The sequence below is a fragment of the Lactuca virosa genome, chromosome 6, assembly GCF_052849685.1.
Source record: "Lactuca virosa cultivar CGN04683 chromosome 6, Lactuca_virosa_CGN04683_v6, whole genome shotgun sequence".
In the NCBI taxonomy this organism is placed as follows: Eukaryota; Viridiplantae; Streptophyta; class Magnoliopsida; order Asterales; family Asteraceae; genus Lactuca; species Lactuca virosa.
Genome location: NC_136431.1, coordinates 66,117,018 through 66,133,247, shown reverse-complemented (window position 1 = coordinate 66,133,247; position 16,230 = coordinate 66,117,018). Strand labels below are relative to the sequence as shown.

The following is a 16,230-nucleotide window of genomic DNA, read 5'->3' as shown; positions in this document are numbered from 1 at the left end:
CCCCAATCCAGGTAGAAAGTATCGATGAGTGGTGGTGAACGCTTTCTGGCCGACCGATGAGTCAAATCCATGTCTGAAACCTCCAATGATTCTCAGCGGGGATCACACACGCACATAAAAATCATCTTTAACACATACACGCATAAACAAATAATCGATTTTCAGGTTTGTCCCTTCAAGAACAATCAAATTTATGGGTTTGTTTCTAGAATTGGAAATCGATTTCGGAATCTAAAAAAAGCTTATGGGTAATAGGTTTTCAAGAATAATCGATTTCTAAAAAATCGATTTTGTCTGTGTATTTTCATAACATTTCTATTTTTAGGGATTGATTTAGAAGAATGGTGGAGGAACGAACAATTTTGGTTGATCGGAGGTACTAGCGCTCATTGGGTTGTTGCTCTTTAAGGACTTCTGAAAGTGATTGCCGGAATTTAAATCACGTACACATTGATGTCAAAATCCAGTGGAGATGATGAAGATGATGAGTTTGCAAATCTGTACACTGTAAAATGGAGGTGTGTTCTTCAGTTTTTGGGTTTTGGCACATCTGTACCCATTTGCAAAAGTGATTATGGGAAGAAGATGGAGAACACCAACAATTGTGTTCGTGTGGTCTGATGGTAGATAGGGTGGACCGGTTAGAGAGAAAGAGATACTGTAAGTGAGTGGTATTTTTTTAATTAAAATAAAAATAAATTAACTAAAAGAATTAAAAAAAAAAGATTTATCTAAGGGTATATTCATCATTTTAGGCTGAGTATGTACCAAAAACACACAAAAATGTCAATCATAGGGACTAAAACCACACAAGGTATCCAAAATTAGACCACTAATACACCACCAAAATTTTTTGGACAAAAACCATAGAATTTTGCCAACATCAGGGACCATTTTTACAATTTTTACAATTTATATATATATATATATATATATATATATATATATATATATATATATATATACATATATATATATATATAAAGTTCTTTTGAAAACCAAAAGATTACAATACCCGAGAACTCATAATCTGCTCATCATTTTCAAAACCAAGACCACCATTGGACTCCTAAAGTTGCGTCTAAGAGAGATTCATACTCCAAAAAAAGATTTGATGAACTTTTTTTTGAAAATGTGCATAGATGAACATCTAAATGTCCATGCATGCACATTTATGTTTTCTGTGTTTTTTTTTTTTTGACGTTTTCAAGTTGCGATTCTCTTAAACATTGGTATTAGAGTCTCATTATTGTGTTGGTTTTGAAAAGATTTGAAAACGCTAAATCTGCATACATGCACATATATGAACATTCAAATGTGCATATATGTACATTTCAAAAAAAAAATTTGTGAAAACTTTTTTTGAGCATGAATCTTTCTTAGACGCAACTCTAGGAGTCCAATGGTGATCTTGGTTTTGAAAAATTATGAGCGGATTAGGAGTTATCGGGTTCTTGCAAATCTTTTGGATATCGAAATAACTTAACCCTATATATATATATATATATATATATATATATATATATATATATATATATATATATATCCTTCATCATTGGAAAATGATTACAATTAAATACTCCTTACGCTGATTTGGTATGTAGACTAGTGTTCATGACCAACACTTCCAATTCCATGTGAGTACAATGGTTGACCACCTTGTTGGTGATTTTAGCGTCATTAGTGTTTTAGTGTAGTCAGATGTAACACTCATTCTTTTTAAAACATTTTAAATAATTATTTTTGGAAGTTCCATTTATATTATACGATATTATCTAAAAAATGGTTTAACAAAAACCAAATGTTTAAAAGGGTGTACATAAATATCACAACCATAATAAAGGCAACACGTACTTATATATAGTACAAAAGACTACATCCAGTCCACGTTCGTCATGTTGTTAAAAGCATTCGCACTACTTATTACCTGGAATACACAACATTAACAAAACACATATTAGACGATACTATCTGGTATGATGAGCTAAATACAACAATTAAAAGTATAATACATTTAACACATATACTTTTACACATAATTATTCTTCAGGAAGTAACCCTTTCTGATATATCTTCCAGTTAGAAAGTATTTCACCTTGCAAACCGAATTATTATTAGAAAGTACCCCCTTTCTAACAAAGCTACAAGTGTCACAATTACAATCTTAAGGAAGTAGCCCTTCCTATTAACCACCTCATTGAAAATTAAATCCCTTTTTAACAAGGTTCCTTGATAAAGAGTAATCCTTCCTAGCAAAGTTATATGTACATATCATAATAACATACTTTCTTATTCATTAAATAACATCTTTCCAAACAATAACATAACCAATAATTAAACAATTTGATACTTAATTCATTAAGCACCAAAAATGTATTCTGATAAAATGAGTATATGCAACTCACCTTTTACGTTAGTGATAACTAACTCCTTTTCAGCGTAAGTTTTCCTGCTATTGTGTCTTCTCTTTGTTTTGGCTAAAACCTATAAAGTTGTCACATTAAGCTCTTTAGAATACCTCTTAATCCAATAAGAGACAAATTAAGTTTTGTTCATCAAAACAATATGATAATATTTTTGTCATCACAATAGGTTAAGTTATACAAATAGAGATTTTCTATAACATAATTCATTGAGATTTTAACCAAATTCCCCAATTCCATGATTTTAACTAGTTGGGGTTTGGATCCCTAGTTGAATAAAACCATGGAATCATCATATAAAGCTTCCAACTAGCTTCTAAACACTTACAAGTTCATCATATACTAGTTATCTATCAATTAATTCGAACATCTAGTTTGATTAATACAACCACCATGAAAGCTTGTGAACTTGATTTATGATGATAATAATACCTTTTGATTTTTCTAGAGATTAATTCTTGTTACTCTCAAATCTAATCGCACCAAGCTTCTTCCTTATCTTCACAATCGCTCGTACAGAGGTCTGGAACATTATTGGGATGTTATGTTCATGAAATAAACTTTTAAAGATTAATATCTATTCTGGGAACAGCATAACCGCCCCATGACCTCTATAGAAGCTCTCCACAATCTTCCTTTTATTATAGTATTCAACTTTCAATTCTGTGTCACGTCCCATGATATAATTTCGAGTTGCGACCAAAGTGTGTTATCCCCAAACTTATGTCAAAAACCAATGCCTAATTACTGTCACAAAGAGTCGTGACTTTATATAAACGTGTCGCATATCTTGCAGTTCCAACTTTTCTTTTCCTTTTAAGAATTCTATATTCCACATCTACGTCACCATGAAATTGAAGGTTTATCCCCTCATATTACCACATTTCACCAATGTTTTAATACCAAATAGTTGATATACAATTAGACATCGACCAACATTACTCAATCTTTCATATATTTTGCATACTGTACCAAAATACCCATTTCGTACCAAAACAAAACATAAATAAGTTTTATACATCATTCCCATTCTAGGGTATTCACAAACTACTACATATGTAATTATCTTATATGATACTATATTACATACTCTAACACTAACATTTCACACAAATATCAACCTTGACCGTTTTACCCTTTATATACAGTCTTCACTTTCACTACATAGTACTATTTCAAATGTCGGGTTATTACAATCTCTCCCCCTTAAATAGATTTTGTCCCGGAATCATCTCAAAGTTTTAGTGAGGATATATTTTCACCATTTCCTCTTTTGTCTCCCAAGTACGATTTGGTCCCAAAGAGTGCTTCCATTGGACTAAAACCAATTCAATCTCTTTATTCTTTAATTTCTTTGTCTTTGATTTAAGGATAACTACCAATTCTTCAATCAATTTATTGGAAGATCCAACTCTTAAGTCACTAAATGGTATGATTTCATCATTTTTCCCAAGGTATTTCTTTAAATAGCACACATGGAATACATCATGTATTCCAATAAGACTCAATTCTTCCCATGTTGGGTCTCCTCTTCCAATTCCCAAGTGAAACATCGTGGTCAGTTCCTAAGTTTCCCCTTATAGTCACTATAGGCATCCTATCACACACAAACGTGTCTATACACATACCACTAATATTTGTATACCTTCTAGGATTCCATTCCACTACTAGGCATCCTACCACACAGATGCATCTACACATGTATATACTATCGATCTTCCTAGACTCTAGGATCCCGCTGCCCTACCATGTCAGACAAATTTTATGCCAATATTGACGAGTCTCTTTATGAATGTACAGTCATACGTAACCAAGAATGCTATAGACATTCGAATAACTGATCCTACCCTAAGTCAGTAACCAAAAAAGGGACATGCAATAAGGCCAAATCAAAGCTTCTAAGTCTATCTAATTCTAACTACATACAACCATAAAGTATTCACTTAGCAACCCACCAAAATTAACATAGACTTTAGGAAGCACATAACAATCAACACATCAACCAAAACAAGGCATCTCTTCTAAGCAGGAAATCTAGCATGCAAATCCTAAGCATATCCTTAGCCTACATTCCAACATGTATATCTAATAACTGCATAAATAACATACATAAAATTTGCGTATTTTGGAAATCATTTTCCTTCTCGAGCCACGACTGATAGTACGTATCACACATTTCCTTATGTCATGCTTAAGTAAGGTCATGGAGAAGTGTTACTAATTCCAAAGAAACAATCAAACAAGAACATGCAATGGGACCAAACCCATGTTCTAGACCCAGTTGTTCCTTTCATAACTTGTCATTTGAAAACAAAATGAGCTTTTAAAAACTTGTTCCATTTTAAAGAAAGTTTCATAACTTGAGCCTTGGTTAGAGTTTAAGCATACACGAATGTATGCCTAAATCCCTCAAACCATGCTCTGATAATAACTTGTAACATCCTAAATTTTCAACAAAAATTTGCATTTTCAAATATAAGTAAACAAACTTAAAACCATCTTTTCAAAATTCCATAAGAATTCCATTTGTTCAAATATCATAAAAACATAGTATCAAATTAGAGTCATATCGTAAAACCAGCAGAAGTCTCAAAACAAAGTTAAACACTGATGCAAGTACAAACACGCCACACCCTTCCCTTTCTCACCAAAACAATCAGAAAAGCATTTAACTCTAAAACGTAAGCACAAAGCTTAGTGAGTTGTAATACCCATATTTTTAAAATAAAAAAACTACTGTGGTTGTACAATTACTATGAAAATCGATCATAATCAAATTTACGGTTTAACAAAAACCTTTTAAAATATCAAAGCTACAACATTTTGGTGTTACAAAATCAATATCCACAAACATAGTAAAAGAGAAAGGATTATAACATCTTCTCTAAGTAAAACATAGTCCTTATCGCGTAGCGCACTCTAAGCTTCAACTCCCGTACCCGAGTCCATAGCACAAACTACATAAGTGTGAAGACTCATGGGCTACATAGGTTTCGACTCAGCAAAATACTTCAAAAATGATTTCAAAAAAAAATTGAACTACATTATAAAATCTAAGCAAGCCATAAACATCAAATCCACATAATATTGATTTACTAGGTATTCTACACCCCGAGTCCTAAAATCTTAAGTCATATAGAAATAGCCTGCAACTCAGTCACTATCACCTCATGTCCAACTACGAGGGAACAAATCACATTGTTTCTCTTCCAGATAATTTATACTCCTCGTCAATACTTTCCACCAGTAGTACCAACATCATCCCGATAAAGAATCTAGTCCACACCTAAATCTCCAAAAAGTATGAATGCATTCATTTCAAAACATAAAACTCATTATGATTAAAATCAGTCTAAGTAAATAACACATCACCAAATAGTCTCCCTTATCATATATATATATATATATATATATATATATATATATATATATCAACCCACCAAAAGAGTAATGTCTTACAACATCCTATAAGACCCACCAATAAACCAATCAACCTTACTAAAAACCAGTAATACATACCTTTTGTATTAATTGAAACCTTCATAGATCTTGATTGAATAATGAGTGCTATGAGCCCAACAAAGAGCTCCTCTTTGTAGTCGCACCCAAGAAGCAGACCAAAAATATCTGACACACTCACATACCCAAATCATCGAACACCTTGAACGAGAAACACAAAACGAGTCTGCAGCGACATCGTTCCACGCCACTCTCGCGTCGCGACCTACGGGTTTATGTAGGATTTTTAGAATGGGAAGTGGTTGCTGATTTTTAGGCTAGGGTTTGTGAAAAGATCTCTCATGAATTCGACCTAGATCCCCATTATTAAGGAATGATTTAAACCCTAAAATGATAAATATCTAGTCATAAGATAATTATCCATATCTTTGGTAATTATTTGACTAATAATTTCCTTAATCAAGAACCTTCTAGATTACCATATATCATTTAATTGATTAAATACTTAATTAATTAACAAATCAGGTCCCTATAATTTTCTTGTGTCATCAGTTGTTTATTTTTGTCCTTCCATGTAACCCAATAAGTCCAGAAAAACCATTCAACAACTCAAAAGGCTGGAGTTTTCCAAACTCTAAGCAAAAAGGGACTAACTTGACCAAAAATGTTCGAAAAAACATCTAACCACTAGATATATGGAGAAAACACATAAATGTTGAGGCTTTATTACTTACAAAGCAATCAGAACTAACAAAAAGGTTGAAACTTCATTAAAACTAGCTTCTCATGCACTTAGAACACCTTCTTATTCTTCAGTCTTCTCCCTCAAGGCACCAATAACACATGAATCAAGGAAGGAGTCTAGGGTTTGAGCTTCTAGGGGTTTCTACAGGATCGTGGCGGATTAGAAAGGAATCCCTAGGAGTTAGTGACTTTAAATATGGTTAATGTCCGAAAATATGGTTTGGGTTGATTGCTGCGACGCGTCACACCTACTTGAGACGTGTCGCGGCCATCAATGACTTGTCACGTCCTAGCCTAAAATAAAAAATTTCCTTAGCGATGAGGGAGTCGTGAAGCGGTTCAGGGACGGGTTAGGGCGGTACCGTCGGGTAACGATTCCCCAGAGACCTCAGTGGGCTGTTGGTTCCATTGTGCGGGTTTGTTGAACCAAAGACATTTCTCTCTATCTACCGTTCTCTCTCTATTCTTCTATGCATTACTTGCTTGTACCTCATGCTTTAAAACTTGTACCAAATTGTGTTTGTATGTTTTTAATTAGTTTGTGAATTAGTTTGTGGATTTTAAATGTTTTTTTTAATTAATTTTGAATGATTTCAACTAGTGTGTATTTATTTTAAATTTGAAAATTGAGTGGGTTGAGAAATATAAGGTTTTCATGTGTTGTGGGTTGGGAGGGTTGGAAGAGAGAGGAGAGAGAAAAGCTGATGCGGCAGTGGGTTGAGTGGGTTGCAAGGGAATGACTCCCCCTCCCTTAGACCTTCAAATAAGTAACTTGGCAATTATAACCTACTCGAAAAATAGGTGATACATCAATTTTCATGTAACACCCAGAATCAGAAAGACCAAGAAAAGAAAGGAAAAGCTCTAAGTCATGAGTCAACTCGTCGAGTCCAGGGAGGAACTCGGCGAGTCGGAGCGGGATCCGGGGTATAGAGTAAGTGACCGACTCGGCGAGTCAGCTAGCGGACTCGGCGAGTCTGGTCTGGGCGAGAAAAACCCTAATCTCGGGGGGTTGTGCCCTATTTAAAGAACATTACATCCCTTCCCCAGCCTCTTTACTCCCCTTTTGAGATCCAGAAACCCTAAATCGTGAGTGAGAGCCCTTGGAAGCAATTTAGAGCCTAGATAAGTGATTTTGGTGGAAAGGGGCTTGAAGATCAAGAGGCTTGCTGCAAAGGAGTGGTGTAGATCCGGGATCTACTTCAGTTGGAGCATATATTGGAGGTAATAAGCTGTTGCTTTGGCTTTATTGCAAATAGATCTATCTTATGTGTGAGATTTGGGGCATTTTGGGCATGATTGAGATCTATATCAAGATAGAGGCCTAGATCTGAGGTTGCTACCTCAGATCTAGACTTGTGATGGTCCAGAAGGTCATCAAGATTATGTCAATAAGTTATTGGTGAAGCCCCTTTGTCTTAAACCCTAGCCCTAGAGTCTTTTGGGCCTTTAGCTCCTTGGTTTCACGTAAAGTTTGCAACTTTACGTGGGGGATAGACTGTAGAAGAGTGGATGTATGGATTAGATCCCCTGCATGGCTCGAAAAGCCACTGTATGGATTGAGAACTGGAGAGACTCGGCAAGTCACATGGGTGTACTCGACGAGTTGTATGAATATGTGCATGGGCTCAGCGAGTTGGAAGAACAACTCGGCGAGTCTGTTGAAGATTTCCTAGGACTCGGCGAGTCTGTTCTTGGACTCGACGAGTCAGGTCGCAGAACCCCCAACCTCTTCTGGTTAAGACGCAGATCAGTGAGTTGAGTGGTGACTCAGTGAGTTGGACAGGATGGGACTCAGAGATCGTTGAACTCGATGAGTCCTGGGGTGACTCGGCGAGTTTGGGTCGTATTTTGAGAGCTTCTGAGTTTAAGGACTCGGCGAGTCTACGGGTTGACTCGGCGAGTCGAGTCAACTGGAAGGTTGACTTTGACCAGGACTTTGACTTTAACCAGAGTTGACTTAGTTTGACTTCTAGAGTTCAGTTTGGAACTAAGTGTTATATTGATAATAGTAGCTCGGGGAGCTAGTGGAGCAGCGGTTCAGAGAGTTGTCGGTCAGCAGCCAGAGGGTTATCAGTAAAGTTCAGCAGTGCAGGTGAGTTTCCCTTTGTGTGGATGGGTCTACGGCCACAATGTCGGCCCATGTAGTTATGAGTAGGAAGACCCGGGGGTTAGCCCTAGGCACTGTTTGCTAGTATGATATTCAGGACCAAGGTCCAATGACGGGCGGGTGCCCAAGGAATGGTTTGCATGATAGAGTATACTTGTTGTCTGTGTGATACATGTATGTGCCTGGTAGGGAGGTGAGTGTGGGCGAGGTCCCGTATCTCACCAATAGCAGAGTATGGACGGTGTTCCATATCTCATTAGCAGCAGAGCAGGGGCGAGGCCCAAGTTAGGAAAAGAGTGAGTGTGGGTTGGGCCCATATCTCACTATCAGAAGGAGTGTGGACGGGGTTCCACGACTCATCAGTAGCAGGACAAGGGCGAGGCCCAAGATAGGCGAGGCCATAGAACAGGATTCAGTAGTATATGTTCAGTTATGTGTTGTGGTATGTTTATGTGTTAGTATATGTTAGCGGGCGAGGCCCAGAGACAGGCGGGGCCTAAGAGAAACAGATCTGTATCCGAGCGGGGCTCGAAGCCAGGCGGGGCCTGGAGCGGCGAGGCCGTTGTAGCGGGCGAGGCCCGAGGTAGTGGGCGAGGCCCGAAGTAGCGGGCGTGGCCCAGTATTTGCAGTATGTGATTATGCAGGGTATGTGGTAGGTTGGGGAACTCACTAAGCTTCATGCTTACAGTTTTCAGTTTTGGTTTCAGGTACTTCCGGTAGCGGAGGGAAGAGCTCGGGATGATCGCATGGCGCACACCATAGTTAGTCAGCCTGGGATGTTTTACTCTGATGAAATGAACAAGTGTTTTGGAAATGAAACTATGATTTGTCATATAAACCCTTTTTGTATGTTTGAATGACTTAACGCTATGAATTAGTAGTGTTTTAAAAGAAATTTTTGGACTCGAAATTTGGGATGTTACATTTCACTTGTAGAGGTAGAGGCGGCACACCACACACGTGCGACCTCAATTCAATCTACCGAATTCAGAATTTCTCTTATATCGTTAAACATGGTAATCAAGACCCGTTGAATACACCTAATGATTCAATGATGAAGGTACTTGACTTTTGAGGCCGGTATTGGGATCTTTAACCAAGACAAGCGGCCTTACAAATGTTTAAAGCGAGAAATAAAGTCAAAAAGGCAATGTTATGGACAATATTATATTACCTGACCTTTAAAGGTGCCACTTCAGATTCTATTGTTGGTTGTGACGAAGAAGACGAATCGGATTCATAAATACAAATACAATTTAATAACTCACAAGTGCAAATATGATTCGGAAATGTTTATAAACTATGTCATTCAACAATAAGTCTAATGTACCATGTAATCTTAAAAATGGTTAAATCGGGAGATTAAATCTTTTGGAAAACGAGATCGTGAATTCGCTGAATTAATGGTCATTTTGTCGCAACTTTTAAGTATGTGATTATGTTTAATAACAAGAGGTTTATATGTGATTTTTGATTAAACTTGTATATAGGAAAAAGCAGTGTTGCAAATATCGGCCTAGGCGGCCGATTAATCGGCGCTTGGCGGTCCTCCACCGTCGACGTTTATAGCTAATCGGATCCTATTATCGGACGTGGTCAAAACCGGTCAAAGACGGAGATTATCGGGTCTAGGAGGGTCTAGGCGCCCTTATTGGTCAACTAAGGTCAACGAAAAAAAAACCTTTAAAGGAAAAAGTGTCAAAGTGTTAGAATTGTTGCTAGGGTTCTTCTAATTCCATCGCATTCGTCTCTTTTCTTTTTTGAAATTCTCTATGTAGTCTGAAGGAACGAACGCAAGCATGAACTGAAGCTTCTACAACGATGCCATCTTCTTCTTCGATGCCATATGCCCCTCCTCCGACACCATATTTTTCTTCCATTCACGTCGTCACAGTCCGTCAGTCGTCATCCTCCAAGCTAAACCAGTCGTCTGCCTTCTGAAGCTTCTACAACAGTCGCCGCCATCTGAAGCTTCCACAACAGTCGCTTCCTCCAACGTCATCTTCTCCTCCTCCAACTTCGTCGTTTGACCTCTGTAATCCCGTCAAAGGTTAGTCTCTACTCTCCACTTCTACTTATTTTATTTACTGATTAATATGAGGGTTAAGTTGTGTTTGTTTTAGGCTTTGTGAATTTGATTAAAATCGATTATTGATTGTTGAGAATTGTCAATTGAGTTAAGTTGATTTTGTTTCTGCTCTTGGATGATTTTGCCCTTGACACATTCCCACTTCCAGAAGTCGACTTAAATTTGTTTTACTGTTAAGGTTGAGTTTAGATTGACGCACATAAGATGTTTGATGAAAATCCTCAAAGAGTTTATTGTTGTTCTTGGCTTAAGAACAGGGGTTGTTTGGACCTTGACCCATATATATATATATATATATATATATATATATATATATATATATATATATATATATATATATATATATATATATATATATATATATATATGTCTTGTAGGAATCAATTTGATAACATATGTTCGTTTTTCCTGGCATTTGTTTTTTATTTTGCTTTGGAAGCTAACTGTAACTCATGTGTGTTATATAGCAATAATCAGGATGGAATCATCGATCATGGAATTCCCTAATATCCACGGCCTCCTACTATTGAATTCCCTCAACATTCATAAAGTTCCAAATGCAGTAGACTTTGATCCAAATGCAGTAGACCGCAGGTTGAAGGTCCACATCCTCTTCCCGATACTATTGGAACCCATTGTTCATAACACTTTTTTCTCCCCATTTTATGCAGACTTGGATCCAAATGTATTGATTATTTAAATGTGATGTATTAAGGATCAAAGGGGTGTTTTGTAATCATAGTTTCATGTTATAATGTTATATTTATTACATTTTTAATAATTTTTTAATAGATATAATGTTATATTTATTAATGTTATATTTAATGTTATATTCTTAGGATTAATGTTATATTTATTAATTTTTTAATAATTAATGGTCCCCAATTAATCCCGCCATTTTATGCAGACTTGGATCCAAATGCATTGGTTGATTATTTAAATGTGATGTATTAAGGTTCAAAGGGGTTTTTTGTAATCATAGTTTCATGTTATAATTTTATATTTATTACTTTTTAATATATTTTTTAATAGATATAATGTTATATTTATTAATGTTATATTCTTAGAATTAATGTTATATTTATTAAATTTTTAATAATTTTTTAATGATTAATGGTCCCCGAATAATCCCCGTCAGTCCACCATCGAGCGATTTCTACAGTCTTGGGAAAAAGTAATTGCTACACTAAAAAACCAGTTTTATCTGTAAATTGCATGACAATGATAGGTAAATATACGAGTCAAACTCATATTTTATTAAAAATCCTTGTGTTTATATTAATCATTTCAAATGATTACTACTTATCTAATTTACCCGATTACTAAAATATGGAAGGGTTCAACTCTTGCAAAATTCAACGAGTTCACGAGTTTGACCCGAGCTTGAAAACCTTTCCCTTTCTCTTCAAACTTTAGCAATTAGCATTTCAACCAACCACCGCTAAAAGGATTGTCAACTATAACTCAACAAAACTTTAAAATTTGTAATTATGACCATTAGTTACATACTAATCTATATATAAAGCCGACCAATTACACTTTTGATTATAGATCGCTTATCTTTCCTTCAATTAAATACTTATTAAGCATTATGCATCATAATATCATACTTTCATAACTCAACATAAATACTAATACATGTTTTAAGCTTTCTTTTATCATAATCTTCTCAAATATATATATATATATATATATATATATATATATATATATATATATATATATATATAGTTGAACACTCGACTTCAAGCAGTGAGGATAACACTTAATACCAGTTGGGTTAAAATATTTTGGTTGCGTTCAAATCTTTTTTTTTTTAATGCATCTTCTTAGTTTTCATGAAATATTATACTTCAAAAAATAAATTAGAATGTTTAATTTGATTATTTTATATTATATATATTTTCCAAATAAACATAAGGAATTATGTAAAGGAACAAAAGGGAAGAAGAAGGGAGAAGGAGGCGTTGGAGGCAAGTAAACCCCACCTCCCAACCGCTTTCTCTCCTTTTATAAATATACACATCACATACATATTTATGCTTATATAATAAACGCCATCTTCTTCAACAAATTTCCTCAATTTTTAAGTTTCTCGGATTGATTTCGTAACACCCATTAATTTTCTTCAAAATCACAGGAACAAGCAAAGATCTTTTTCATTTCTTACTAAGGTAATGCGCTCCATGATTCCCTATAGATTCTTTTCTATCTCAGTATGAAAGTGGGTTTCAGTTTCTGTTTCTGATTGAGGGCTTTGGAATTTAAAAACCGATTGATTGAGATGTTGATTGTGAATCGATTCGATTCGATTCAGATTTTGGGGTTTTCTAGGTCGCTTGCTTTCTATAAAGATTTGAAGTAAAAAGAATTATTCCAGCTGACTGTATTGATTTTCACTTTTACTTAGTAAATTTATTACTGTAAATTGACTTGGTTTGAATCGAATTAGCTCTTTTTGAATCGATTTTCATGAATTTCTTGAAAACTTATAATGATCGATGTCTCTACAGTGAATTTAGCTTACAGCTGTGGCGACAATCCGGAAATTTGAAGAAAATGTTAGGAGAACTCATCACAAACTGTCTTATGTAAGTCACTTTCATACATCAATATCAATATCGGGTTTAATTTGGGGGAAATTGGTGTTTGGATACAGAGGAATTGCGAAATTTTACTGCTTGACTTCCATTTTTGGCTATTTCTACAGGTTAATTCTTGGATATGCGTATCCAGCTTTTGAGTGCTTTAAAACAATCGAGAAACATGGAGTTGAAAATGGAGAATTAAGATTTTGGTGTCAATATTGGTTAGTCTTCTCATTTCTATCTTCTTCGGTCTCAATCATAAGAAGTTGACCTAATTGGGTGTTTGGTCAACTACTTTGTTCATGAAAGGTCAAATTGATAGACAAATTTAGCTTTTCATGATAATGGAACATGTTGAATTTAGATAATTTTGAAGTATTTGAGTTTAAAAAACATTCATGATTAAGCCACCGAAGAACGTTGGATGATTTTGAGCAGTAATAATAAGGTTTCCAAGAGACATTTTGTTCTAATTATTGAAAGAGACATGTGTTTTGTTATGATTGGGTTTGAGTTGCTTGTTCATGTCCTAATCAACCAATAGTTTTTTATAAATTCCTTGAAGCAAAATAATCTTCTTTTATTGTGTCATTTCTCATTTGTCATTTTACTTTTTACATTATGAAATGATACGTCATATAGGTATATTTTCATTTGTTAGCTAATAATTAATATTATCAGCTAAAGATATTATTTTTTATTCTTTTATCGGCTAATTGGATAAAAAGAATTTAGCACACGAAAATCATATAGGTTACGTGTTTTCATATATCCCTTAAAGTACAAGATGTCAATTTACTTTTAGTTTTGTAAAAAAGGGCCCACTTGAGTCATGCTCTAGGAGTGGTTTTGAGTAATAATGATGATGTAAAATCACATTCACATGGAACATGTTTGCTTCAATTGAAGTCTTTATCTTGTGGCAAGAAATAACAATCTTTTTATACATAGTTATTTATTTTCACAAGAAATCCATCTTTTTGCACCAAAAAGATTTTGCATAAAGTTTGTAGCTTTCACTCAATGGTTTTTAGTGTTTCTTCTCTTGATGCAACAACTTGATCTAGTGGCTTGTTTGTTACATATTGATTAACAATATTTTGATTTATTTTCAGGGTAATCGTTGCAATACTCACAGTGTTTGAAAGGATTGGGGATATATTCATCTCATGGTACGTTTTTTTTTTAACTATTCGCATAAAGTTCTGAAAAGAATGAAATCTGTCAAAGAAATTAGAAATAATTCAAATGAATTGCAATATGTCATGCGTTTCGTTGGCAAAAACGAAATAAAATCACTAATAAAAAACTAATTTATTATTAATTTTTATTTATTTCAATATATTTAAGCGTTAATTATATAAAAGACCCTATATATTTGGGTTTTTCTGGCTTAAACCCAAATTTTCTTTCTTTTTCTAATACAAAAGACCTTTTTTTTGTCATTTTAGCTGGTTTATCAGTAATCTTCTATTTCTACACAAATATGTAAATGTATTTCTAGGAAGAAAAAGAAAAGTTGAGGTTTAGTCTAAGAAAATGAAAAAATATAAGGACCAAATCGAAAAAAGGAAAATTTTTAAGGTTTTAAAAAAAATAATAATAAAGTTGATAGGTGAATCCAAAAAAACTTATCGTTTATGTATTTAACTCTATAAAATAATGAAGGTTTCTTGTCTTTTGATCAAAAAGGAAGAATGTAATTTGATTCCTTCCACCCACTATGAATTATTAAATCCATCAAACATGGAATTTAAAAGAATCCGAATTTCGTCCCCTTAACAATAATGGAATGTAATCACACATTCCAATTCCATCAAAATCCATGAATCAAACAAGCCCTTTATATCCATGGGAAAAATAATTAATTTTGTAATGAAATGAAACTTTTGTAGGGTGCCAATGTATGGAGAGATGAAGCTAGCACTCATCATCTATTTATGGTATCCTAAAACTAAGGTATATATATGTGTATGCTTGTACTTTATGCATTTGAAATTGTACTATATTATGGAGTCAAATCATTTATGGTCATGATATGGGTAATTGGGTATATACTAAAAAAGGAAAGTTTTGGGGTTTTTGACTTTTTCAGGGAACTTGGTATGTATATGAAGCAATGTTAAGACCATTTGTGGAAAGACATGAGACGGATATAGAAAGAAGTTTGAAGGAATTGAGATCGAAAGCATGGGACGTGGCAATTTATTATTGGCACAATTCGACTGAATTAGGTCAAACTAAAATCTTTGAAATATTTCAGTATTTGGTCGATAAACCTTCTTCAAGACCTGAGGTATCTATCTATCATCTTCTTTCTATTAGTTGGAATTGTGCATTCCATTGATCAATTCCATTCCATTGCAATGCTGGAATCATGCAATCCGTTTCATGGAAATGGTGGAATTGAATTTGCGATTGTTTGTATTGTGTAGGTGTTGTTTCAAAATCATGGGAACTCCGGGGAGGGACGTCCTCCACCGCCTCCGGTTACTCCGGCGTCTTTTTTCCGGTCAGAACCGGCTGAAGAAAGGTGGGTGCCGACTGCGCCGCCTGCTCCGTCGACGCCAAATAGCAGCCGTCACCACCCTGTATACGCGGAGGAACTTCACCTTCCACCATCGCCGAGTAGATCCGGGTCGAATTCGGGTCAAAGAGAACCCGTTTGGCTAAGATTTAGACGATCGAGGGGACTTTGATCGGTAGAATAGAGTGGGGACGGATGTACAAATTGTAAAGAAACGCAAGAACAAAGAAAGTTGTAATCTGATTTTGATTTTCATTCATTCAATTGATTTCTTTTTTTGTTTCTACAAA

General features: G+C 34.9%; 1 protein-coding gene across 1 annotated transcript; it reads left to right on the top strand.

The window, feature by feature from the left end:
- The first annotated feature begins 12,772 nt into the window (after positions 1-12,772).
- On the top strand, positions 12,773-16,230 carry LOC145120065 (putative HVA22-like protein g). Its single transcript, XM_079055851.1, has 7 exons — positions 12,773-12,999; positions 13,339-13,416; positions 13,536-13,634; positions 14,529-14,585; positions 15,309-15,372; positions 15,509-15,709; positions 15,849-16,230. The coding sequence occupies exons 2-7, from the start codon at positions 13,385-13,387 to the stop codon at positions 16,110-16,112; spliced, it is 717 nt and encodes a 238-aa protein (XP_078911977.1). The 5' UTR covers positions 12,773-12,999; positions 13,339-13,384; the 3' UTR covers positions 16,113-16,230.